Source organism: Gadus morhua, chromosome 2, assembly GCF_902167405.1.
Source record: "Gadus morhua chromosome 2, gadMor3.0, whole genome shotgun sequence".
NCBI classification, from domain to species: Eukaryota; Metazoa; Chordata; class Actinopteri; order Gadiformes; family Gadidae; genus Gadus; species Gadus morhua.
In genome coordinates, this window is record NC_044049.1 from 9,285,631 (window position 1) to 9,312,534 (window position 26,904).

Below are 26,904 nucleotides of genomic sequence, written 5' to 3' on the forward strand. Positions count from 1 at the left end.
TCATGGGTTTGTCCAAGTGACAGTTTATTTACTTTTTCTAAGAGCGTATAACAGATGAGTTAAAAAGCTGGTATTTTAATTAATGTCCATGATTTCATTGTACAAACCAAATAAGTCAGTTTCATTTGAGACTTTCAAGGTCAATATATTACGACATTCCTCAAGCTAGTTATTTAATGTTTTACAGAAAAATACTGGGCATCCTTTTACTTTATCAAATGAGTAATTCAGCAGTAGGGCAAAGGGCAAAGTGTCTTTTAATTTGAAGGGATTTGCAGTTTTATGAGATTAAGTACCCAATACTAAATACAAACATTGGCCTTTTGTCATTTTCTTCTGATGTAAATAGCAAAGTTCAAAGCTCAATACATTGCATTTCCCGTTTGCTTAATGTGTGCGATTTGAGGGTTTCGTAAATCTAACTTCTGAAATGCGGAGCGACACACAAAGGAACTGTTTTATTTTTTTATATTTGCAATGCATCCAACATCCCTTAAAAATAAAAAGAGCAATTTAACCTTCAAGCAGTATTTTAACTTTGCAATTTTGAAAATGTTGGTCTCATAAAACCGAAGTGAATAGGAAAGTACCAAAGGCTAACAAGTGTGATAAAAAAAGGTTTTAATTTAGTTTTGCTTACACACCTAAAATTAAGCAGAACTAGAGGAATAACAAATCTCCTTGTGAAATGGGAAATAAACAAAAAACAAACGCTATAACGACACTGGTTTACAGCAGACGATCAGAGGAGTTCTGTCTGTAGTAGTTACGTTGTAGCTTCCATGCGGAGGACCTTCATGGCTTCTGCGATCATGGCGCTGGTGTCTATTTGTCCATAGATGCCGACCAGGAAAGCTTTGTGGAGCAATATGTCTGCATGTTCTATTGGGTGGGGGGGAGGGGGGGGAGGCAAGGACATACAACGACACGTTATTGGCATGATGACTCCTCTTAAAACACTTTTTTCTTTCTTTGGATCAAAGTGTCTGCTAAGTTACTTAAGTTTATTGTATTTTAGCTTTCGTCTCAAACCCTAATGGTTTCTCTGTTGATTATTGTACATCATCCAAAGTACCTCTGTGATTGAGATTTTGCTTTACTGTTATTTATTATAATTCCTGGCTCTAGGTGATTTGTTATCCTTGCTAAGCAGTTGTTAATGCTGTTTAGCACCAAAAAACCTGTATAAATGAGTGCTGTATTTAGAAGTAAAATCGAAACATTTTGGTTATGTTTTCAATTGGTGGGGTAGGCGTTTGCTCGCTGGAGTTTGTTTGGTGAACGTGACTAAACGGTGTGTTGTCCTTACCTTGGCAGAGGAGCACATATTCCGGAAGATTCCTGAGTGCCGTCTGCACCACATCAAAGTTCCCGCTGCCCATGCAGTACATGAAGGTGGGGAGGAAGTCTTTCGCCAGTCTGTGAGCGAGAGAAAGCATCCCGTCACGTTACGGACCGATTGACTCATAGCTGCACAGTGTGGCAACGCGTTGACAGGCTGAGTGACGTGGAGCGCTGTTCTTACTCAGAACGTCCAGAGCACAACAACTCAATAGCAACTCCTTCAACCAAACCTAAACTACCAACAAATAGTAACCTGGAGCAAAATATCGATCATACAGATCATACAAAACGTATGGATACGTTGGTTTATGGTGAAGGGTCATTTGATTGCTGTGAAAGAAAGGAGCGCACACACACACACCTCATTAAAGAGTTGCTTGGGTCTCAGCGTCTATTCTCAGGGTTGCCTACAGGTAGAAGGCAGACATTGGGTTTCAAAAACCCTAACCACAAATGCTATCCTCCCAAACTTTCTCCCTTTGAACAATAACCATCAACCTTCTTGGTTCTTCAGGCACACAAAGAAACACACACGAGGAGGATGGGCCACTCACCGGGGGTTGCCTTGGATACAGCGCAGGGCCAGGTTGAAGGCCATGTTCCTGCACAGCTCCTCCGACGACATCATCAGCCTCTGGAGGTCGTTCTGGGAGCAACCGTCAACACAAAGCAATGTGAGGGGGGGGGGGGGCGGGGGTGCTCCACACACGCACACTCGCACACACACGCATGCGCATGACAGACACGCACACGCATGAAACACATGCAGACATTAAGAGATGCAGAAATGCCCTTTTATAATTATATTGGCTATTTGCACTGATGGCTGTATGAGTAGATGAATCGGTGACTGGAAGAATGGATGACTGTTGATGACAGGATGACTGGATGAATTGACTTGATGGCGGGCTGAATGAATGGACCAACGGATGAATGAATGACGAAACGGTCAGTTGATGGATGGATGAACGAGTGTATGACTGGGGGAGGGGACTCACGGTGAAGTACTGAATGATCTCGGGACTCCTTCGGGACTTGTCGTCCACCTCGGTCAGCACCTCCAGCACATCTGTAGAACCAAGAGCCCACAGGTTAGAGACGAGGCCCCACGGCGCTACACCATGAAGGTAAAGGGGACCGGGGCCCAGTCTACAGGGTGTGGGCCCTAATGGCTGTGTGTGGCCAGGGTTACCCTCCACCGCCTCCCCTCGGGACATCTTCTTCAGGTACAGGGTCATGTCCCCGGCCGTCAGGGTCACGGAGGCCGAGATGTTGACCAGGGGCAGGGCGCCGCCGGTGGGCTCATCTAGAAGGAGCACCGCAACACACACACACACACACACACACACACACACACACACACACACACACACACACACACACACACACACACACACACACACACACACACACACACACACACACAGTTAAGCCATGTCACTTCAGTGAAATACAAATACATCCCAGGACAATACCAGTACAATGCAAAAACAGGGCAAAATGTCTCGGTGCCCAAAGCAAATATTTTAGATGCCATGATAGTATGAAGGGTAACGTTTTGAAGATGTGCTTCAAAACTTCCATCTAATAGAATAAAAGAGCAGTTAAGGTTTTTCAACATTGACCTTAAGATTATATTCCGCAGACACTTTGAATCACTTCAAAAGTGATTCAAAGAGGAAGCTGGGAATAATCAAACCATTCAATCAACTCAACAATAATAATACAACAAACTTAAGTTAGTTTGTTGACAGTACCAGAGGTATTGTGGGTATTGTAGTTGTGCTTACCATCCCTGTCATCAGCGTTGCTGTCTGCTGAGCAGCTCTTTACAGGCAGAGTGAGCCCAGCCAGCAGAGACTTCAGCTGCCCCAGGTGTGGGTTCTCCGAGCACAAAGCCCTGTTCGGAAGAACAATGCAAAAGCAGTCCATTAAAAGTGCATTGGTTATAATGTGCCTGACATATTCATCCCCTAAGGGCAGAGCACGATTCGGTTTTTGTGTGTCCATGAACTCACTGCAATATGTCCGAGTGCTTCTGTAGATAAGGCACCGCTGCCGCTGCATTGTGGGTAATGTATTTTTGCGTGAACTGAAGGAACTTGTTGATGAAAAGCAAAGGGGAACGGCTGCGCTGGAAGTTCTACACACAAAACACAAACATTTAACAGACATGACATAGAATCGAGGATGCAAACAAATTCAAATCCTGTCTTAATACAAAATAAACATTTACAACAATATATAGAGATTATAAAAAATACATAAAAAAAACAAAAAAAGATATTCATGTTTCCTCAAATAAAGCGTGGGCCCACCTTGAGGGCCCTCATGAAGGAGAGCAGGCAGTCCTGCAGTGCCCTCTGGTGGTGGGCGTGGAACACCAGCGGCTGCAGCAGCTCCAGGATGGCCAGCACGTTGGTGAAGAAGGTGAGGTGGTTGTGCTGGCGGAACTCCTGCAGGTTGAGGTGCATGCGGCCCTGCAGCAGCCCTGCGATCATGGGCAGGTGCCTGCGGAGAGGAGGAGTTCACCAGAGGAAAAGGCGGGTCAAAACCCGGCCAATAACAGCAGTCGCACGCATACTGGATTAGAAAACAGAAGTCCGGAATACTAATTTGTTTGTACGTATTTTAATATGCGTTTACAAAGTCAAATTCTCCGTAAATACCGATACAACACATTTAATTTTGATTATTATATCATCCTTTCACATACTTATTTGAGTGGACTTGGGTTTGAAGCTGCGGTTAGACCTTAACTCTACACTGGTATTTATCAAGTCGCCCATTCATCGATCTATGCGTCCACATTGTAGTGGAAGGCACTAGGACTCTAACTCCATCCAGAGGGAACCGTACCGCAGTAGGAGCACGGGGTGGGAGACGGCCAGCTTCCTGCAGGCCAGGTTGGCGTCTGACATGCGGCTCTCCGCAGACTTGGACTCTCCCGTTTCGGCGAGCAGCGAGACCAGCCGATGGACCAGCACGTCCATCTGAGGAGACACACAGTACACAGACGTCCCGATGAGGTGTGGTGATGGGAACACATCCAGCTGGCAAACACACAGCGGAGAGACGATATAATGGGGTGATGTGGCGGGAAATCGGGATAATCCTTACAGATCCACAGGGAATATTATAACCCTATTTTAATTAAATACATCATTAAGTTCTTGTTTGGTTTCAGATAGTGTTTGGAAGTAGGATTAAATAACGGAGAGTTCCGGTACTCGAAAGAAAACTGTGTGCGTTGTGAGTGTGTGTGTGTGCCTGTGTGTGCGCGTCTGTTTGTGTGTGTGTGGTCTTGCCTCTGTTTGTGTGTGAGTACGCCTCTGTTTGTGTGTGTGTGTGTGTGTGTGTGTGTGTGCCTGGGTGTGTGTCTGCATGCATGTCTGTGCCTGCGCGTGTTTGCGCCAGTGTGTCTGCCTGCGCGTGTTTGCGCCAGTGTGTCTGCCTGCGTGTGTACCCCTGTATGTATGTATGTATGTATGTATGTATGTATGTATGTATGTATGTATGTATGTATGTATGTATGTATGTATGTATGTATGTATGTATGTATGTATGTATGTATGTATGTATGTATGTATGTGTGTGTGTATGTGTGTGTGTATGTGTGTATGTGTGTGTGTGTGTGTGTGTGTCTGTATGTGTGTGTGCATGCCATTGTGCATGCATGCGTGACCAACGGGTCTCACCTTGCAGGTGGTGCCGTCGGCCACGCCCCCGCTGCTCCAGGTGTCGTCCGGGAGGTCGACGTGCTGCAGGACCTCGGGGGACTGCAGGTAGATCTGCAGCAGCAGACTCTGACAACGCTTACTCATCGCACTGAAGGACCACAGGGAGACAGAGAGAGAGAGACGCCGGGGCGATCGACTGCAAGTTCAAATACAAATGCATTCTTTTCGAAATGAAGGCAGGGCAAGGCAGCACTTTTCATACGCGAGGGCGACTCAAAGTGCTTCACATTGAAAGACAGTCATACAATATAAGAAAATAGATAAGTAAAGGAAAACAAAGGCAAAGTTAAAAAGAAAGTGCAATGTGCTTAAGATTTAGCAGAAAGCTAAAGCAAACATACAATAAAATGAAGTAATAAAATAAAAATAGATACTTTAAAAGAATTAAAAAAGTGCAAAGTGCAAAAAAATGCATTGTGGAAAGTGCATGAAGAGAAAGACAAGGGGGTGTATCGTCACAACAACGCTCTTTCACTATTAACTATTCACCTGCATCAGTGTTCACACACTACAACCACTACCTCTAGAACAGTGGCGTGGCATCTGCTGCTTCCTATTAATGCGTCTTCGATGTTTAGTTCGGTTATCACACTCAAGTCCGTTAAGTAGCAAAGTCGGTTCACCCTGGTGTCTATATATTAACTCCCCATTGGTGACCAAGCAGTCGCACGACAAATCAATTCAAATGTGGTCCTCTTCCATGTGAACTGAGGTGTTTGTTTGTTGAGGAAGACCATCAGGACCAAGCCAAACTGATTCATTTTGAAATACAGTGCTGTGTTTGTGCGTGCGTGTGTGCAACAATCACTCTTGAACTTGTCATGTTTTACCTTATCTCTCACGACCAAAGAGCATATGAGATTTTTGCTCATCACACTCGAGGAAGTGATGTACATTATGGGGCGTCTGTGGTTGTGGAGATACAACGCAGGAAGAGCCTCCGAATTAACCGGCTGATTAAACAAATTGAACTTAACAGTTGTCTCTGTTTTTAATGCTTGTTCTTTTCTTAAAACGGTACTTGTCTTCTGATCGATGGCCCATTCAGAAACCTTATTACCCCTTGTGCCTAGTGTATTATTTACTATAAGTACGTTATTTATTATTATGGAGATTCAATTCCGATTGTGCCATCAATAGTGTGCGGCTAGTCTGGTCTGGCCAGAACTAAATCGCCTTATTTTGTGCCCAAGTAGAGAGTGTTTCTTTATTTCACCCAAGTAAGTTTTATTGGTCTAATTTTCCTAAAGTGGAATGATGTGGCCATTTCCGAGAAATTACCATTCGGTACGGTAATTTCCCCTTTATTCGCTCTCTGCAATGGAAAATCGATACGGCGTTGTCTCCCCCCCCAACTAACAAACGACGAGATCACAAAGCATGACAGTGCCTTTCTCTTTGGTTCCAGTCGGGGAAACGGGGATGAGTGCACCACTATCGTTTATGCAAAAAGTCTTGATAGCCTTATACAGACAAATTCAATCCACAAACGATGTCATTTGCGCTCATCCGATCATCCTACGGCCTCAAGCCTCTGATCGCCTTACAGGACACTGTAGTCCACGCAGAACCAAAGACCTAATTACCACCAGCTTCCCATTTAAGCATAAGTTGCACACAACCTTGACAAAGAACGTCCTCGCACCTTGTACAGCAGTCGATTAAGACGTCAGAATAAACACAAGCAACCTCATCCGTGTGTTTAGCATTAGCACGCAGAGTGCTTTCAGCGCAAACAACTGCTTAGTCCGCACAAGAGCCAGCCGACCCTTCTCCTTTGAGATGGATTTACACTCAGCAGCCCTGCTTTTTCCTTTCTTCCCAAGTCCGCTGAGCTGCATTTAAAATAGTGTAATTCCAAAGCTCATTTCGCTTGACCTTGGCCAAAAGTATCTCTCGTTAAAGCGCTTTATAGCGCACCCAAGACGTGCTCTCCACCAAGAGGAAGAAAGCATGCCCCCCTGATCTCCGCGGCAGGCCCAGTCTGGTTTACAGGGGGGGGGGCTCGCAACACAAGGCGAGCACGGTGTTTGTGAGCCCTCGTGGCTTGTCTAATCCCCTCGGCTTCATCGTTATTATTATTACTACACACAAGCACACACACATACACACACAAACGCACACACTGAGCTGTTTTAAAGGGGATCCTGGTTTTGTCAGACGTCTCGGGCTGCTCCCTAATTTCACACCAATAGAGCTAATTATCGAGTTCTGCCCGCGCCGCGGCCGTGGGCTTGATGGGAGGGGGGAGTCTGCAAAGTTCACCGGGGCCGAGAGACGGAGGAACTATAACTAGTGTGCTCCTTCTTCACCCCCTCTCGTCGCACTCTGATGCGAGCGGGGAGGAGGTCGGTCCGTGTGTGTGTGGCTCATTAGACAAAGCGGAAAAAATGAAACGCGTGTCAAACCGTATGGCTTGTTAGCACGTTGGCAAGCGATATAGGGCTATGAAATATGTTAAGCATGTGTATTTGCAAATGATTAGAAAACAAACAGACGCTGATGCGGATTATCCCATTGGTGGACGCGCTAGGGTGTTTGACACCCAGCCGGGGATGGTTCTGGGTTCGATCCCCGAGGACTGCAGCCACTACCTGTAGGCCTCCTTTAGCAGACTTTGGATGAAGGTGTCTGCTGAATGACTTGTAACAGTAACAGAAGCAGCATTGGCTTCAAGAGAGACTACCAACCCTTTTCACACTACGGCCTCTCTGTCCAGAGCTAGCATTAGAGAGGATGTGCTCAATCGCCTGAAGGAGACATCGTCGACGGGGTTTTCCACGTCTCCTCTCATTGAATGTTCCTGCCAACAGGGGGGCGCAGACCAAAAGGGAGCATGATACCTCTGCTAAAGATATTTATATTATTATATATATATTTTATATTCATAGTAAATTGCATACATTTAGACCAAAGGAAAAAAAAAAAGGTTCAGTGAAAAGTGACACGTGGATCCAAGTGTTTTAGATTAAGATAAACTTGATTTATCCAAGACGAGAAACTTGGGAGTGAAAAGTGGCGGGTAATGAAAAGAAGGGAAAAATACTGTTGTGCTGCCGCCACCACCACCACCGCCATCACAGCCACCACCACCACCACCACCAACCAGGCCTACCTGTCGCCCCACTTCTTGGTGCAGCTGATGAGGTACTCGCACACCATCCTGATGAGGTCCACGTCGGCGCTGCAGCAGGACAGGAGGAGGGGCAGCCGGGACTGGATCAGGGAGCAGGCCGTCTGGTCCGGGGACCCACTGCTGCTGGTGGTGGTGGTGGTGGTGGTGGTGGCTTCGTCGGCAGGGGTGGAGGTGGCCAACTCGGACTCCAGCAGGATCAGATCCACCAGGCTGACCAGCTCCTCCGAGCTCAGCCGCAGGACAAACTCCTCCGCCTTCTTCTGCAGACGGAGAGAGAGAGAGCGGAGGTCAGGCTACGCCGTTTAACGCCGGGTTCATTTGGGTTTCTGTGGCCATCTTTTGGTCATCGTCTTCTTTCCCATAATCATATTGTGATGCAAAAATGTGATGCCTCATTTCACAAGATGAGGATATGTAAACCTTAAAACGTATTACAATTGATAATATTTATTGCAGAAAACGGTTGCATGACGTTGATTCACAATAACCACACTGCCTAACCTCGACCCCTACCTGAGGAATCTTCTGGTCACGGCCTTGCCAGATGCGTGGGATGTGGCTGCAGGCCCACAGGAAGTCCAGGGCAGGCGAAGGGTCCAGTCTGGTACCGCACACGCACACACACACACAAACACACACACATTGAGAATAATCCTCCTCCTCCATTGAAGGATGATGAAAGCTTGTTCATCCCAGCATTATTCCTTCCAGCCAGCCCTACCTCTGGTCCCTGCGCTTGCTGAGCACGGCGCTGATGCACTGCAGCAGGGTGGACCAGTTGGACTGGTGGGTGAGCAGGGCCAGCAGGTAGGGTCTGTACGAAGGGGTTCCACGGCCCTGGAGTTGGATCAAATGAACGATGCATTAGCCCAAAAAAAAAATATATGATGACATATGATGGTAAAGAGATAGGAGGACAGTACAGGACTGTAGATGAATGGTTGTACCTTGTTGAGGGCAAACAGCAGCTTCTGCTGGAGGTCTGGGCAAACGGAGGTCACCTCGGGGTCCAGATGCTCCAGCCAGTCCACCAACAGACCCGAGCTGAGCCCGGTTTGGCTCACCTCAGAGCTGGAGGAAAGGGGCCGATCATAAGGTGAGTTAGGGAAATTCTGAACCTTTTTCTGCATAATGCATAGAATATTAAACCAACAATACACAGACTGAACATCTGGATTGAAATTGCATTGAATGACCCTATAGCTGCTCTTGATAACAAGCCTCATCGATGATTGGTGATGGATGGAATGCTATCACGTTTCGTTAACACAGTTCAAGTCCCTTAACCAGGCACTAGACCAAGTTAACCAATAGTCATTGAACAAGTCAGCACTCAGAGCATATTTTAGGACGGATATTTGTTAGCTACTCATGCAGAAAATAAATTCAGCGGTAACTGCAACCCGACGATGTCATTTGAATCTCTAAGGTTTAATTGAGAAAAGCAACGTTATGACATAACTAACCTAATAAAGGCTTGGTTCATCCACTGAACCAACACCCGATGGGACTATTAGACGTGTGGCACTCACTTGTTGCACTCCCCCTCTTTCTTCACAGCCAGCTCCTCTGTCTCCCGGAGCAATAGTGAAATCACCATGGCAACAGGACCGGCTGTCCCATTCTTGGTGCCGATGGTCATTAGCAGAGACAGGAGCTCCTCCAGATAGGGCGACTTCGTCTCCATCAGCCCCTGCAACACTAATTCACCGAAGACATGCTTAATGCTAATCGCTTACAATTAACAAATCATTAGTCACTTTTCACGTTGCCATTATTGAATCATCTTTGCCTCTGCTTGGTACCAGTTCATTACATCACCATGGGCAGTTCATTATTTCAATTAGACCAGCTGATTTACCGGTAACCAGATCAAAAGCTTGTTTGACATTATCGTGTAAAAAAACGCATCACTAACTCAGCTTAAAGGCGCAGCAGATATGATTTAAGAGTGAGGCGGAGAGACGACTTTGAAAATGAACAACCAAAAAGGTCCACTCCCTCTCTGCTCCCGCCCTCCCTACGTTTCTCCGCCATTGAGAAGGGTTGCAATCACACACCTGTGATTGACAGGCAAGATGGATCCCTGGACCAATCAGGGAAAAGATGCCCAGCGGTCCAACTCAAATTGTCTCATACAGAGGCAGACACAAAGTAAACCAAAGCAGATATTCCACAGAGCAATAAACTCACTAACTCACTAAGGGTCGGCCAGGGGGGCCACACGGTGGGGTTAAAGCCTACCTTTGCCTATGAGCTCAGCCTCTGGGTTGCATCTCTCCCCGGCCTTCAGCATGTCGATCACGGCTCTGACCGCAACCTCGCTGTCACGCCGGTACGCCAAGGCCTCTGCAAGGCGGAGGAAACCTGCTCGAACTGTATGTGCACCCGCGCGCGTGCACACACACGCGTGCACACACACACACACACACACACACACACACACACACACACACACACACACACACACACACACACACACACACACAGGTTATATAATAACAATAATAAAAATAACAACATATCTAACTGCCAAGCTAACTATTCAACTAACTAGCCAATTGGCTATCTGACAAGCTAGCTAGCGGTCCTTCTAAATAACTAAATTAACTTAATAGTTAACCTGCTGGATAACGTACTACCGCAGTAACAACTAGTGAACTAAACAACTAGCAACCAAACGGATCAACTCGCGTTCCTCACCGTCACTGAGTCGGTGTTTGTGGGAGTACTGCCCGGAGAAGGACTTGAGGAGGCTCTTCAGGGGCCCTGCCTCCACCGCAGGGTTCTCCAGCCAGATGAGCATCCCCACCACCACCTTGTGGAACAGGGAGGAGAACGCCCCGTCCTGGGTGACCAGGCGCTGAGGGGGGGGGGGGGGGGGGGGGGGGGGGGAGAGGAGCTTTAATTAGATTAATTTAGAATCACATTAGGCCAAAAGCCGTACCAAATTCATGTTTATGTGCATATCTCTGAATTTTCCTGCGCCACCTTATAGTTAGGTTTAATTTATGGATATGCATACTTTATGTATAGTCTCCTGTGTATGTGTATTTTGGTATGCTAATTGTATCGAATTTACTGATACATTGTTTTTCACTATATTAGTATTGCACTATCACACTTTTGTCTTGTATAATTTGTCCTTATTCTACTATAATAAGTACTAACTCATTCTATGTTCTATTATCTTGAGCAGAGTTATGGTTACACAAACAATGTCCCCGGGATCAATCAAGTTAACTTAATCTGATGTAAAAACCTGAAACCACAGCCGTCTCTATTATCCTGGATTAACTCTGGTTGTTACTGGTTTACCCTGCGATCCTTCCCTACCTGGTAGAGGTGAAGCTGCCGCATCAGAGGGCAGGACAGGGCGTGGCTGCGGTGCATCGCCATGACGACGGGGCCGGCGTGGGCGGAGCCGAGCAGAGCCGCCATGGCCTGCAGGAGGCTGGAGGCGAGGCCGGCCGGTTGGACCAGGCCCTGCTTGGCCCTCATCAGCTCCTTGGCCAGGGCCTGCTGCAGGGCCAGGGACAGCTGGCTGGGAGGGGGGCCCGGCCAGCGGGGGTCCGCCTTCAGGGGGAAGATCTGGGGAGGGACGTGGAGGAGAATAAATCAGCCCAAATAAACTACAAACAGAACACAGAAGGGAGGAGGGAGCTGGATTAGACTATCAATTTAGAAAAATAAAAAATCCTTCTGAACCGACCAAGGGAAATTCATGTTGATCCAGAACATCATACGACATCATACATATTAGCTTTAACTTTGATTTGCACTCCTTGATATTACCCTTGAGCCTCATCTAAATAGGACAGATTGGGATTTTGGATCATTTAAATTACTACTTTAAAAGCCCTGGGTATTATTGAATGTGGTGCTACTTGGTTAATTATATTGGCCTGCACTTTTAACAATAAAAAAGTAATTATAAAGTCATTAAATAAATGATTTAAAAGCAAAAAACGATAACAGTAATTTCACAAATTTATGATTACTGATCAATTAATTGTCAAGGACACCCTCGACATAATGCCGACGGTCCTACCTGCAGAAGTAGGCTGGTGAGGTCATCCGTAGGTTCTATGACGGCCATCTGATTGGCTGTTCGTATCTTTGCTGAACTTTGGGGAGTTTCCACAGTCACCTTTGCCTTTCCTCCATCAGTAGAATCTGTGGAAGGATATTGTATTGCTAAAATGCATAAAACAACAAAGCAACAATGCACAGAGCAACATGTTCATGTAATTTAGCTTGAATCCAATCCTTAAAGCTATACTGTACGATGTGAGAGAGCTAGCATGATTTGAAATTAGCTTCTCTTCGGAGTTCCGTTGAACTCCTCCCCCACCCTTCAGGACTCCCTGCCCCCACCCTTCGACACAGAGCCGTGCACGAGTGCTGCTGCTGCTTACGGCTTACTTCAACGGCAACCATTGCGTCACTTTTCAGGCCATTCAACTCCCTCAGCTGTCGCCATCGCTGAAAAGCTAATCCAATATTTATTCTCGTTTTTCCTCGAGCATTCTCCAACTTCTTTTTTGTTGCTGCCTTTTCAGTTTCTGTCTTTCTTTTTCTTGCCTTTTTAAAAGGATGAACCGGTGCAAGTAACGGTGGCAGTGGTAACTTCTGTTTTTTTTCTTCCATCGTGTTGACGTTGTAGGCTCACTAGGTCTAGTCCACCGTCATGAACTACTATGATAACAACGCTTTCTTTGCCCTCCGTGAACGCGCTCAGTTCGGCTCAGTCTCGTACACAGAGGGGAGAGAACGCGCAGGCTTGTGATTGGTTCTTTAGATTCGGGTACAATGTCTCCGATTGGTAAGCATTTTAACAGGTTTATAGCCGATACAGATTTCGTTTTTTTTTCGCTTCTTTTTCATTGCCCATAAGTTATTTATTGCTGTCAGGATGTAAAAACCAATTTCAACAACATATTAAAAAGTGCATATCACTGGAAATCGTACAGTATGCCTTTAAGGGCTTTTTATGGTTCCACGTTCCCGCAACGCAGAGGGGTTACGGACCCCTTATGTCCTTGCGGACCCTCCTTGCGTTCACCGAAAGGGCCGGACGTGCGCCTCCCAAAAATCGTAACCTTCCGTCGAGGCGGCGCAGCAGCAAGGGCTGTGATTGGTCCGCTTACTAAAACCCGACGCAGACCCATAAACGTTCACGACTGCGTTGAAGCGTCTGCGTGGTCATTGCGTTGAGGGAACGTGGGACCATAAAAAAGCATTTACATTACTTTCAGAAACATGTACATTTACATTTAGCAGATTATTTTATCCAAAGCAACTTACAATAAGTATATTTTTCAGAAGAAAGAGAAACAATATATTTCTGTTGGTACATTAAAGATATTCATTCAGATGCAATTAAGGTTGAGGCCTTGTCTGGAACTCAAACTCACCACTAGACGAGCCACACATTGGTGATTTCATTGAACGTGTTAATACAGCATGAACCAAAGAGGGCCAGTGAGCACTGACCTCGGCGTGGGTCCAGGGAGGCGCTGAGCAGGCCGTGGAAAGTGTGCCCCCCGCTGGCTCCTCGCTCGTGCTGCACCTCCACCAGGTGGGCCATGTAGTCTGGAGGCACGCAGACGCTCATATTACAGGGGATTGATACGTGTACGTAATGAATGCATACCAAATTATGCAAATGTGAAAAAGTACATTAAGACAAGTTACAAGTACAAGTTTATTTTTGTACAAACACAAAATAAAGTGGTGCTGAAATGAGTCGATGACATCATTGAAGTCAATCGATTACGTAGCTTTCCGTTTTTTATTTTGACTGCTCGTCGGACAAGCAGGCATATCCTGCTTCGACTAAGTTGGGCAATTGCCAGTATCCATGCCATTTTATTTACACTAAATGACCTTGCCAAACCCCAAAAAACAATCAACCAATACCTTGACGAATCAACAAAGAATCCTATAAATCTCTCCATTTGTTGAGGACTTTGTTCAAGCCCTCAACTCATGTGCGAAATGATAAAAAAACAATATTAAAAAAGGTGACGCGGGGCCCACTCACGCTTGTCCATGATGTTCTGCTCCAGCGTCTGTGGGTCGTGGGACACGGCCTGGTCCAGGTACTGCAGCAGCTTGCTCATGCTGGACACGGGGATGCCGAAGGACTGCACGAACAGCAGCAGCTGCTGGGGCTCCAGGTCCTGCAGCGCGGCGTCCACCAGCCGCGACACCTCCGAGCGGATCATGCGCAGCTTCAGCCAGTCGGGCAGCAGCAGCGCCTCCTCCGACGTGTCCACCAGGAAGGCGGTGGGCAGGGGCTTCTTGTCGGGGAACCAGATGTCCAGCAGGGCGTAGAAGTCGCTCTCGCCTGGGTCGGGGGGAGGAAACATTTGTGGTAGGAACGAGTTTGTTCTTCGTCAAGAGTGTTGATAGGTTTTACGACTAATAACCTTATATTTCTGTTTCCTAAGGCTACTTCACACTCTGCACATTTAAATGAGTTTGAAACCCGGTCGCTCTGTGTTTGTATATTGTTTGTTGTTGTGTTTTTCTGATTGTATGTTTTGAGCGTTCTCAGCCTCAGTTGTAAGTGGCTTGGGCTCAAAGACGCCACCAACAATGACTCAAGGTAAACGTAACTACAAAGGTGTGAACTGTACCTTTGGGTGGTCCCAGGGTCAGCAGGATGACCATGGCGTGGACCACCAAGATGTGCATGGTGGCGGTCTCCCCTGTAGTCCAGCGCAGGAACACCTGGTCCTGGGACTCGGACTGGAAAATAACAACAAGAACACAAAATTTGTTTAAAACATTACTGAATAAATACAAAAATGTAAATCATTAAAAGCATAACGTCTTTTAAAATGTGTTTATTTCTTAATAAAAACTAATCTAATATATAAAGCGCTTTTCTAGACGCCAAAGCCAAAGCAAAAAAGCCTCAAAATCAAGTAGCAGAAAGAGGGTCCAACTGGAGCTAGGGAGACGGTGGCTCACCCAGCTGTACAGATCCTCCCCCTCCTTGGTCTTGCGCATGCGGCGGATGTAGGAGGAGAAGATCATGAGAAAGGCCGACAGCACGGCGTCCGACTCAGGCCGGCAGGAGTGCTTGGAGAACAGGCTGTTCATGATGGTGGAGCGCTCCACGATCAGACGCGCCACGTCCTACAAAGAGTCACACACAGTGTTGTGGAAAGTCAAAGACAAAGTCAGTTTATTCACAATTCCAAAACAGAGGAATCAAAATTTTGTCTCCGACCCACGGTGCAATAAGATTTACAATAGTGCAAAATAATTCGGAATAGCGCAAAGGTAGGCCAATAAAAAAACTGTATAGATAAAATAAAGTCAATAAAGTAAAAAAGAAAAGGTATTTGCTCAGAGATGCATCACTTACATTTGTTAATAATGTTCATCTCAACAGTCTGTAATGTATACATTTACTTTTACACATTTACTCATACGTTTCTGCGGCTCATAATGTATGTGTGTCTAATGTATGTATTTATTTATTATTCTTTACATTTTCTTCTGTTTTGAAATTTCCATCAATGTCCCATACAATACGCTGTGACACCTGAATTAGTCTGGGATGAATCAAGTACAATCCCATATTATGGTATCTCTCACCAGAGCCAAGTCGTTGTGTGCAGCCTGCTCCTCCACCGGTGCATGCTGGGAAAGGTAGATGAGGTAGGCGCTGATGGTCTGTGGATCCGTCTCCATGTGGATGGCCTGGAGAGCGACATTAGGGCGTCAGGCAAGCTTCATAATAAATGGTTAGGTTGGCATGATGTGCCTCATTGTTTTTCACCATTTTATATTTAGTACTTTTGTTTTGTATTTATTATATTATATTTCGAACCCTATACATTTTTGTGCAGCTTTTTGTAGCTATGTGAAAGCTTGGCATATTGATTCTTGAGTTGAGTTAAATTTATGATTACAATATTAGGGTTGCAGCCTAGTGGTGAGGGCTGAGAGTATTTGGTCTGTCCGTCATATAAAATAACATATTATCCAGAGTTTTTTCCAAATTAGGTGGATCAGTCCTCACCATGTGCTCACACGTGCTTGTGTACAGTGCCTTCAACTGGCAATTTGCAGCACTTTCCATTCCCCTTTGGCAGCCTTTCCCGGAGCACTGTGCTAATTAAGGCATGGTGCTATCAAATCACCGTTATGCCGCAATTGCAGATACAACTGACAGACCCCCACCGAGTGCACCGCTTGTTAGAGGAAATCCCCCGTCAGGGTATTAATCAAGAGCCGACCGTGTGTGTGTGTGTGTGTGTTTTTGTGTGTGTGTGTGTGTGTGTGTGTGTTTTTGTGTGTGTGTGTGTGTGTGTGTGTGTGTTTTTGTGTGTGTGTGTGTGTGTGTGTGTGTGTGTGTGTGTGTGTGTGTGTGTGTGTGTGTGTGTGTGTGTGTGTGTGTGTGTGTGTGTGTGTGTGTGTGTGTGTGGGGAGGAGGTGTTGATCAGCGACCTGCTGCAGAGCAGTGGAGGTCATGCCGCGGACGCTGTCGAACAGGGGCAGCTTGGGCAGGTCCTGCAGGAGCCACTGGTACCCGGGCAGGAGCTCGGCGTCCGCAGAGTCCTCCTCCATGGGCTGGTCGCGCTCCTCACCATCCCGCAGACCCCCCTCGCCCAGGACCAGCGACAGACCCTGCGAGTGCGTGGGAAATGATGTCAGGATGTAGTCACACGGCGGGTTGGACGAGTGGTCTAAAAGTACCCCGCTTTTATTGTGAAGGGGATGCTTCTCTTGAAGACTTTTAAAAAAAACTAATAAATATATAAATTAATTAAAAATATATGCTATCAATCAATAATCTTGTCTTTCTGATTCCTTAAGCGATTCTGGACTTCAAATTTGCATTAAGAAAAATATGCCATCCATTCATTGTTCTTCCAACATGGGTTTGCATGCTTCAATTGTTCTTAGCCCCACTTAAGAACATTTGGATGAAAAGTGTGTCAGAATTAAAGACTCAAACCAACCTTCATAGCCAGAACCCGTGAGGCCACCTGGGAGGAGCTGAGGCGGCGCAGGAAGTAGTCCAGCACCTCACAGGTGGTCTGCTCGTCCGCCTTGGGCCCCAGCAGGAGGTCCTGCAGGCGGCCCAGCAGCTGCCTCTGCTTCTGCTGCCTCTGTTCCGAAGGATGGGAAGGGACTTTTATTTTGAAAACAACTTCACAGCACAGTTCTCTCCCATCGCAGAGATGGAAGGGCTTTTATTTGCACAGAGATTCGCAAGTTTGTTATGCAAATATGATGATCTCCTGAGCGAATAGCATAGTAAATTATGAATTTTAATATTGGTTTAATGAAACCCTTTCATATATAATCAGTTACAGTGAAAATCTTTTTATTCTCAATTGATTCAGTCATTTCCAAAAAATCTTTAATATTCAACATCATTACAAAAATGAATGAACAAAAAGAAAACACAAAAATGACAGATGAACGAGGACTAGAGTTACATACTTGTCTCTTCTTGGCCCTCTGCTCCTTGCTCTCTGCCTCATCCTCGTCCTCCGTGGGAAAGTTGTCGTCGGCGGCGTCGTGGAGGAGGAACTCGCACAGGCACTGCACGGGCAGCACGTCCAAGGACCCCTCGCTGGACTGGACCAGGTCGGCCAGCCAGGGCATGGACTGAGAGGAGGCCTGTGGAGAAGCCCCCAAAACGGAGAGCAACAGGTTAAAGATCCTACCTGAGTGCATGGTTCACTGGTACAGTGGACCACACCTCCTTCTATTTGCATGATGCAGTTAAACAGTACGGTGCCTGAAATGTCAGCCCATTCTAAAAGTACATGTCATCAAATTCACTGTTCGTTATTTAACAAGACACTTTGATCCAAAGTGTGACTTAGTTCTCGTGATTGAACAGCAGCAGGTAGGGGAAAGGTATCTTAATCAAGTATGGCTACAGTTAGACTACCTGTCAGCTTGGAGCCGGCTAGTTTGCGTTAAAGAGAGGAGTCGGGGTACCTGTCTCTGGATGATGTTGAGCAGGAAGTCGGGGTTCCGGCTGCGGCAGAGCAGGTGGCCCAGGCGTAGAGACGTGTTCAGGGTCTTTATCTGCTCCTGGACCGAGGGAGGGGGCCGGCGAGGGGGTCCCCTGGAGGAAAGAAAAACACACAAAACAATAGAAATAAATGTTAAAGAAGAAACGCTTGAGTCATGTTTTGAAGTTCTGTCTATACCTTACAACAGAATACATAAAAACATGACTTAAATCATGTTTCTAAGTTTTGGCTATAACTGGCTATAATTCTGGCTATATGTATTTGTATAATTTCAATATTATCATAATGCTGATAGCATCTGAGGCACACACTGATATCAGCATATCACATACATTATACAGATACATATAACACTGATCCAATCCCATAATCCCACTGCCCTACAGCCCGTTGCCTCTAGCTGGTTTCCCCCCCATCCTCCAGGTCTCTTACTGGGGGTCCAGGGTGGTGAGCTGGGACAGCAGCAGGCTGTTGCTCTCCGTGATGGTCTGCTTGGTGGAGGCGGCCGCCAGGTGGCTCTCGAAGGCCAGGATCTCCTGCCTCTCCCGCTGGGAGGTCTGCAGCTCCCGGCTGATCATCTCCGTCTTGGTGTCCTCGTCGGCCACCGTGCACGGCGGGAAGGAGTAGTTGCTGTGCGAGAGGCGGAGGGCAGAGGGTCAGGGGACGGGCGGAAGGGATGAAGGGGCCGCCGGAATGACGGGGAGCTCGGTTCTTTGCACTTACTTGGTCATCACCATCTCCATGAGCATCTTCAGCGTGGGGTAGCCGTCCCAGGCAGCCAAGCCTGGAGGAGAAGGAGAGGTGGAACAGTGTGGGTTCGGTTGTTCGTAAGGAGGAAATATTTGATCCGTTCTTTGATCAGAATCGATGTAAGATAATGACATGGATTGATGGATTCAAATCAATGTTTTATTTTGGAAAACAGATTGCCTCAGGGATGGGGTGGGTTGAGTTTTTTTGTTGTGTTTTTTTGATTTGGGTGCCGACTTGTATTGGATCCTTTGTGCCGGTACCTTAGTAACTACTCAGTATTTCTAGTGTGTTCTTTGTTTCAGGTCAACTTTGTTACACATATTATTCTCACTGTGCATTTTGTGATCTTTACATTACGCTAGCTTTGTAACTACACAAGCTAAGAACATATAGTGTTGTTTTTTGTTATAATGCACTGGATTTGGTTGCATTGTGGTTTGGGTCGCCGGATATAAGATTGGGCCGGTTTTTGTCAAAAAGCCTAATGAATGAATGAATGAATGATGAATACCTATTTTCTGTGGATTGAATGCAGCCACCACGAGCAACAGCAGCCATGCCTTCCAGTAGAGTGCGGATATTGCCAGATTTGGAGGTTGATACCTTAAAAGTAAAAAAGAAGCATTGATATGTATGACCATGTCCATGACCAATCCAAACAGGTATTCATAGGAGCATGACAGTACATTAACAAACGGAACGGAGCGTTACCCAGAAGGCATCACAATGTTCTCCGGATGGTGGTAGGTACAGAGGTTGAGCACTGCATCGATCAGCTGGATCCTCTCCACCCTCAAAACGTCCAGATCTGGAGGAGAGGCGGATCATATGGCTCTGTTAAGAGGGGCTTCAGCAACGCTAAGCAAGCAAGCATGCAAGGCAACAGCCATCCCGTCAGGAGCAGTTAGGGTTATGGGTCCTGCTCTCTCAAACCCTAATAGTCATTTGACTTTTGAGTACTCCTAGCTTCTCATGTCTCTCTCTAATATAATATCAAATTACGAAAATAACAGAAAAACATGAGAAGGAGACACATACCATCGGACTGTGCCCCGGCAGCTCTCTTCACAAGGTGGTCTGCCAGCTCCATGGCGTCGGCGGGCCCCAAGGGCAGGTCCCGGGACAGGCCGATCACCACGATGCGCATCAGGGTGTCCTCCAGCAGAGGAACCTCAGAGCACAGCCGCAGGAAGAAGCTGGGGGTGGAGGGGGAGGGGGGCAGTTGATCATACATCATACATCCATATGAATTAAATTACATTTTCTGATCACAATCGCAACCTTGTTCGTCCAGGGATTCAACTGTATACCATCAAATAAACATAGATACACGCATGCAAAATACAAATGCAATATTACTCAAATATATATCCGCTGTTCCACGTAAGGAGCTGGTTTCAGATTCGGCTAATATATAATATTAATGAACCTTTAATAACTGTGTATTTAGTATTAATACATGAATTAATCATTCATCATTTACATGGTTACACATATTCCCCATTCTATACTTCAGTGCCAGGGGCAACCCAATGTAAAATAGGAAAGGCTCACTTTCTGTCGCTCTCCGGCGGCCAGTTGTCCCACTTGTAGTAGGTCTCAGGCTGCTCCGTGAACAGCACCTTGTGGAGGCTGAACATGTGGGGAAGACGGCAGATGATCAACAACCAGCTGTAGCTAACGTACACTCCCGCCTTGGCGCATGAACGTCTCAATGTACTCATGGCCTACCAGTGCACGTAGTCCTTGGCGCCCGTTTTACTGATGGAGGGCACCACGGTGTGAAGCCACCACACGGCGTCTCGTTGGATGGCGGCGATTTGGTTCTGAAAGGACCGCAGGGTCTCCAGATCTGGAATCCCCCCAAAAGAGTCTGATGTCACAAACGACTGCGATTGGACTTTTTTTAAGGGGACAAAAGCGGCAGAAGGGACAAACAAGGCTGCGCTGCTCAGGGGCGGCTGGTTAGGAAACAAAGGCAGATCACTCACTTTTCTTCTCGCCTTTGTCCCACGCGAGGCCGGCCTCCTTGACCTGGCCGGTGATGCCGAGCATCATGGAGACCGTGAGCAGGTCGGTCACCTGGATAACAAAACGCTCCTGTCGTTGGAGGGGGAAGAGGGAGAGAGAGCGAGAGAGAGATTGTATGGGTAGAATGCGTTGGAAATTTGCACACACCTCACACCAGCCTCCGACAGGCATTCAAAGGGGAACCACAACCCCACTTGTACGTTTTCTTTCTTTATTCTAGAGGACTCCCCCTATGGGTTACAATCGTGCTACTGCATGCAAAATCTCAGCAAAATCACCCATTGTTTCATATTGGTTTATATGCTTATTGAAAGTGAAAGTAAGTCGAAGGACTGTTTACAGGGGAGCCGGCCTCCCCCTGAATCACAGACCCCTGTGCGGGGTGGGTCAGGACTGTTGAAGAAGAGCTCACCTTGAACTCCATCTCGGTGTAGGTGGTCTCCTTGCGCTCCTGCATCAGGCCGAGGCAGAAGGGCTGGAAGTTGATCTCGTGCTTGGTCTGCTTGATGATCTCGCGGAGCAGGGCTCGCGAGGCACGCAGGTAGTCGTCCTTGTTGGTCAGCAGGTCCTGGAACACCATGGCCAGGAACTGGAGGGTGTAGAGGAACCCAAACACAAGAGTCATTCCAACAGCCCTTTTTGAAATTTTTGGTAGTTAGAAATCCCCTCATTTTCCCACCAGGGGGGATAGTGATGGCCATACATGAGATTGAGAGCGTCCCACCCTGAATGTGTGGGATAAAGCAGCTGGCTCAGCACCCAGCGTAATTGGTTAAGTCCACTAGGCAGGTGGGTTTCTCTGTCGATCATTCATCTGTATTGACATGGTCATTTGTCGCAATGGGGTTGATTTCAATATATATTGTAATGATGTATAATCACATCTGGTGGTAAAATAGTCACTAATCGGCTGTTTAAAAATAATTTTGTGATGCAAACCATTATGCGTGACCATTATGGCACCCACTACACTCAAATCCTTCTTTGAGCGTTCCTTCTCTAGCTTTCTTCCTTGATAATGAAGGCCATTTATCCTTTCCCTTTGGGACGTTGGGTTCAGAGGGGTGCCCTAAAATGTGGCTTGTGAAGCCCTTTGAGCCTAACTGGGGATTAAGGGCTGTCCAGGGAAAATGGCCTTTTTGAACCGAAAGGGAAGGCGGGGTGCCCGGACGTCACCTTGGGGGCCTGCTCGGGGCTGTGCTGCAGCAAGGTGTGCAGCGTCTGCATGTTGTTGGGGTTGCGGGCGTTGGACAGCTCGTTGAAGATCACCAGCTTCACCATGGTGCCCAGGTTGTCTTTGTGCGCGTTCAGCAGCTCCCTGGTGTGTGTGTGTGTGTGTGTGTGTGTGTGTGTGTGTGTGTGTGTGTGTGTGTGTGTGTGTGTGTGTGTGTGTGTGTGTGTGTGTGTGTGTGTGTGTGTGTGTGTGTGTGTGTGTGTGTGTGTGACATACAACAAGCTGTGGTTAGATCACGGATCAAAAAGACATTCAAACAGGACTGTGATCTGAAAGGAGCATCGGATGAAACGCAACGTGAAAGGACAGACCTGACGCAGAGCATGTAGTGGTTGAGGAGCACTTTGGGCTTCAGGCGGATCTTGATCAGGACGGAGATCACCTCCATGTCGTCTGAGCCGTGCGTGTTGCAGTTCATGCACATGGACATGAGCAGGTCCTGCGCTGGTCGGTTCAGCTGGGGACACAGAGATGGATTTGCTGCTGTTGCTCACAAATGCTGATATTCTGTTCTGACAATTTGTACTGACTATTTGGTCATTTAGTAGATGCTTTAATACAAAGTAAGTTTTAAACATTTTACAACTTTACATGTTAATAAGGAGACTGCAGACATTTGAAAATGTGTATTTAGTGTTATTGTAGAGTGACAAGTATTGCTATCCATCGCTATTACTTTTTTCAGTACAGTCTGAAATTACATTCACAAATATTTATACATTGCCATCTAGCGTAGTGGTTGCAGATTGAAACATAATCAATACAAAAGACAAAAAATCGTATTTCCATAGGATTAAACACCTATTGAAACGTACTTGAATGAATATTATACTCAATTCTACTCAAAACACTCCCGTTCTGCTAGACACCACTAAATTCGACAAACTGCCCCTTTAAGACTTTAGACGCCCCCCCGTAATCCGTGCTTCTCCGGGCAAAGCGAGAGGCGGTACCTTGGGGTTCTGCAGCCACATCTCCAGCCTCTGGACGGCCATGAGACGGGCCTCCTTGAAGCCACAAGTGGCGGTGAGCAGGCGCAGGAGGTTGCGCGACACGTTGTCCATGGGCTGCCTGCGGTTCAGCTGGTCCCTCAGCACGTCCAGCACGTAGTCCTCCACGCTCTCTGCCAGCTCCTCGTACCTTGCGCCACGCATAGGAGGGAGGGGGGAGGGGTTTATTCCCTCATTGGTGCCGTAATGGGATTGGCCAGTGTCATGGCTTGGGGTTAATCGACTTTGCTGACCGAAGGCCCTCTTGGTTTGAGTCCCATTGTGCGCAGCGCATGTGTAGGCGTCTTTGAGCAACAGTATGCAGTGATTGCAGCTAATATTAGTGTTAACTGCATGTCATTTTGGAAAAAAGTGAAATTTAATAAAAATGGCAATAGGATATTGAGGTTATATTTCTAGGAACCAATTGGTGAAACCTGCTGAAACGCAATCAAATAAAAAAAAAAAGTTTTATTACTAATAGTGTTTATAGATAAATAAATAATGTACAGATAATAATTAACCAATTGTCAAGCAAAAAATATATTATACAAATGAAGCTAAAACCAAAAATAAATGTTATTTGGAAATTATATTTCAGGTAGCCCCCTCTCCCATGGGGGCAGGGGGGGTTGGGGTCTACCAGCTCCTGTACCTGGGCATGACCTGCCCGTCGTCCTCAGGGCTGAGCTTGTCCTCCCCGATCATTAGCTCAGTCTGGCTGTCGTCCTCGTCCGGAGTGGATGGATGGGGGCTGCTGCCTAAAAGACACAAACACACACAAACAAAAACACACAGTCAGATCAAAAATTAGTTTAGATGCATGGGAAACCCTAGTCATTAACGTGTTTGCGTGTGTGTGTTTGCCTGTGTGTGTGTGTGTTTGCCTGTGTGTGTGTGTGTGTGTGTGTGTGTGTGTGTGTGTGTGTGTGTGTGTGTGTGTGTGTGTGTGTGTGTGTGTGTGTGTGTGTGTGTGTGTGTGTGTGTGTGTGTGTGTCTGTGTATGTACCTGCGCTGAGGTCTCCCCCTCCGGTTCGGCCCGTGTCTGCCTGCAGCAGCATGCTCTTTGGGGGCATTTTAGTGCCAAAGGCCGTCTGGATGTTATCCACAAAGTTCTTACAGTGGGAGCTGTCCACCCAGATCCTTTCTCCCAGAGAGTCCTCTATGTACACCTATACAGAAACAAAGTGTCCACATGAGCATTAATACCAAATGCAATAAAGCATCTCTTCATTGCCAAAACAAGCTCACGCTCTCTCTCTCCCTCACCCCCACCCCATTCCCTCTCTAAGCATATTTCACCATAGTTAAATAAATAAAACTTGAAAATAACTTTTATTGTATTTTTACAGTGTGAAAAGACTCTTACTTTGACAAAGATCTCGGGCCAGTTCTCATCCTCTTCATAGGCGGCCATCAGCAGGTTACAAGCCAGTACAGAGACAAGACTGTTGCCCTTCGCTTTGAAGTTGATGGAAGCATCCCGGCGTAGCAGGCTGCACAACGCCTTCATAGAGTGAGTCACAACACAAAATAGAGTCAAAAAAATACTGAAAATACAATTTGAACATCAACTAAATAAGTCAACTTTACATAGGCTTATTTTCTAGCCTGTTTACGATATTACATTTGAGATTCAGAACTGTATCGGCCAAGGTCCCAATATATAAGAAATTATCTACACACAAATTTAGAAATACTAATGAAAAGGCAATGAGTAAATAAATATGACAGAGCACAGATATAAATAACAAATGCATGTTGTGCAATAGCTACAATTTCAATGTACTTACAAATATGATGCAGCTGTTGTGACAGATCACAGGACAAAATAAAAAACAAAAACAACAGCAACAGCAATACAATTCCTAGTGATAAAACCTACCTCGATGATTCCTTCAGTGGCGAACACGTTGGGTTTGATCTTGGCCAGGAACATGAGGCTGAGGTAGAGGGTGATGTCCGGCTTGGCTCGGTTCAGCTTCAGCTGTTTCACGGCTCCGCACAGCAACCCTTCGATGCGATCGTCATTACCGTCCGACTCAGCGGCCTCGATGTCATCCAACAGAATAGCTGGGGGTACTATGGGAGCAAGATGTATCGGTAAGACTTAAAAGAGAGGTACATTAATGAAGCATGAATAGACATTGGTCATTGCAGTTATAAGCATTATCGTATAGCATTAGCATTAGGGTAATTAAATAATGTAAACATTCATACCTTAGTTTAGGGTTAGGGTAGGGGTCATAAATATAGTGCCTGTTAAGCCCTTTAAGACTGTACCTGTGATTAAGGGCTATACAAATAAAATAGATTTTAACATAAACACCATTACGTTAGTTAAAACTGGTGGTCCACTGTATATCACTGTATTACGATCAACTATAATCTCAGATTGTGTTTAGTCATCATCAAAACCTCTGCCTTCAGATAAAGACCACTGAATGAATGATGATTCATGTAAATATGCATACGTGTATTAATTAAAAGTAAAGTTCATGTTACACCCTTTACGGTCCCCAGTGAATAAACACAGAAAGCACATACCTTCAATGGGTATGACCGAGGGTTCCTTAATGGAGGGGGATATGGCCCTCTTGTCGACAGCGGCGACCTCCGCAAGCCTTCCAAGGGCGCTGACTGGGGGCGTGGTGGAGAGCTTGGGCCGCTTGGTGAGGCCCGACAGTCCGGAGGAGGAGGGCAGAGCGGTGGACGTCTCTCGTTTGCGATCGGCGGTGGTACCCGTGGACGCTGGCTTCAGAAGGACGGCAGGTGCCTTGGACTCCCCCCCGCCTTTTGCTCCGAGGGCAATGAAATCTCCAGGGGGAGGGTGACCTGGGGTGGATGACAATAAATAATATTTACTTGAGTGTACTTGTAATTTTTCTGATCCCCACTACTTTGCCAACAGTAATAAAACACATGTCCTGAGTAAAAAGAGCTAGGAATGGGTCAGCTAGATACACAGTAGAACTGACACACTGCAGACAGAATATAGAGCTTTAAGTGGGTTGTTGACAAACCTGACGGTTTGGCAGCGCTGGGGCGCCTGAGTGCTGCTGGCTTTGGGCGATTCATGGTCCAATGTTGTTAGGCGAGGCGACGTTCACCTCAGACCCACAGCAGGTTCCCAGACACTGTTTATACTTTGGTCGATAAAAACAAGTCTCTGCATATTAGCCATTCGCAAGGAAAACTACGGAAGCGGCCAACAAACACTAAGCTTTGAGTTATTAGGCTAGTGATAATGAATAGCAGAACACGATAACTGAGGTTAAACTAATACTATTGGCTCATCGTACACCACTGATAGATCACAGAATCCTAAAATTGGATTTCAATTTCAAATTGTATGTTTGCCTAACTCGAGAAGAGAAAAGAGAACATCATAACGTTATGGCATAGAAAGAAAGTCATCAATTACAATTAACCGCTACGATCTAATATATGTTTGATATACATACATATCTAACAAGTAAAACATAAAATTGCTCACATTTCGTTCCTTTATATGAAAAGGTTTTCATTTAATACTTTCGAGCCACTCTTTGTAACTCATAGTACAACCACGGATGTTTTGTAGAACATGTACGTTAGCTAGCTCACTTCTTCCCAGTGTCAAGTGACGGGTCAGAAACCAACAGAATAGTTCATACTACCC

General features: G+C 46.3%; 1 protein-coding gene across 2 annotated transcripts; it reads right to left on the reverse strand.

Moving 5' to 3' along the window:
* On the reverse strand, positions 1-26,878 carry ints1 (integrator complex subunit 1). Of its 2 annotated transcripts, none has more exons than XM_030350273.1 (47): positions 26,740-26,878; positions 26,267-26,389; positions 25,791-26,078; positions 25,129-25,325; positions 24,613-24,750; positions 24,253-24,415; positions 23,899-24,004; positions 23,208-23,394; positions 22,566-22,711; positions 22,197-22,338; positions 21,433-21,609; positions 20,981-21,089; positions 20,721-20,841; positions 20,544-20,621; positions 20,028-20,185; positions 19,701-19,797; positions 19,501-19,592; positions 18,960-19,020; positions 18,669-18,866; positions 18,199-18,328; positions 17,692-17,871; positions 17,205-17,354; positions 16,690-16,869; positions 15,835-15,939; positions 15,202-15,369; positions 14,865-14,976; positions 14,267-14,572; positions 13,717-13,815; positions 12,272-12,396; positions 11,557-11,811; positions 10,924-11,083; positions 10,465-10,596; positions 9,753-9,921; positions 9,168-9,291; positions 8,942-9,057; positions 8,734-8,821; positions 8,200-8,480; positions 5,043-5,172; positions 4,204-4,337; positions 3,663-3,855; positions 3,363-3,487; positions 3,135-3,244; positions 2,537-2,650; positions 2,343-2,413; positions 1,899-1,990; positions 1,310-1,419; positions 1-882 (listed from the first exon to the last, which is right to left on the reverse strand). In XM_030350273.1, the coding sequence occupies exons 2-47, from the start codon at positions 26,319-26,321 to the stop codon at positions 767-769; spliced, it is 6,588 nt and encodes a 2,195-aa protein (XP_030206133.1). In that variant the 5' UTR covers positions 26,322-26,389; positions 26,740-26,878; the 3' UTR covers positions 1-766. The 2 variants fall into 2 exon arrangements, with proteins under 2 accessions (XP_030206133.1, XP_030206129.1); XM_030350269.1 differs by having other exon boundaries at positions 20,721-20,862.
* Positions 26,879-26,904: the final 26 nt, after the last annotated feature.

What these genes read in the sequence shown, in the direction of transcription:
- ints1 (XM_030350269.1), bottom strand. Translation starts at nt 26,321, where the DNA reads ATGAATCGCCCAAAGCCAGCAGCACTCAGGCGCCCCAGCGCTGCCAAA. An exon ending in CAGCGCTGCCAAACCGTCAG is followed by an intron (nt 26,079 to 26,266) that starts GTTTGTCAACAA and finishes CATCCACCCCAG; the next exon opens with GTCACCCTCCCCCTGGAGAT. An exon ending in CACCCCGTGCTCCTACTGCG is followed by an intron (nt 3,856 to 4,203) that starts GTACGGTTCCCT and finishes TCCTCTCCGCAG; the next exon opens with GCACCTGCCCATGATCGCAG.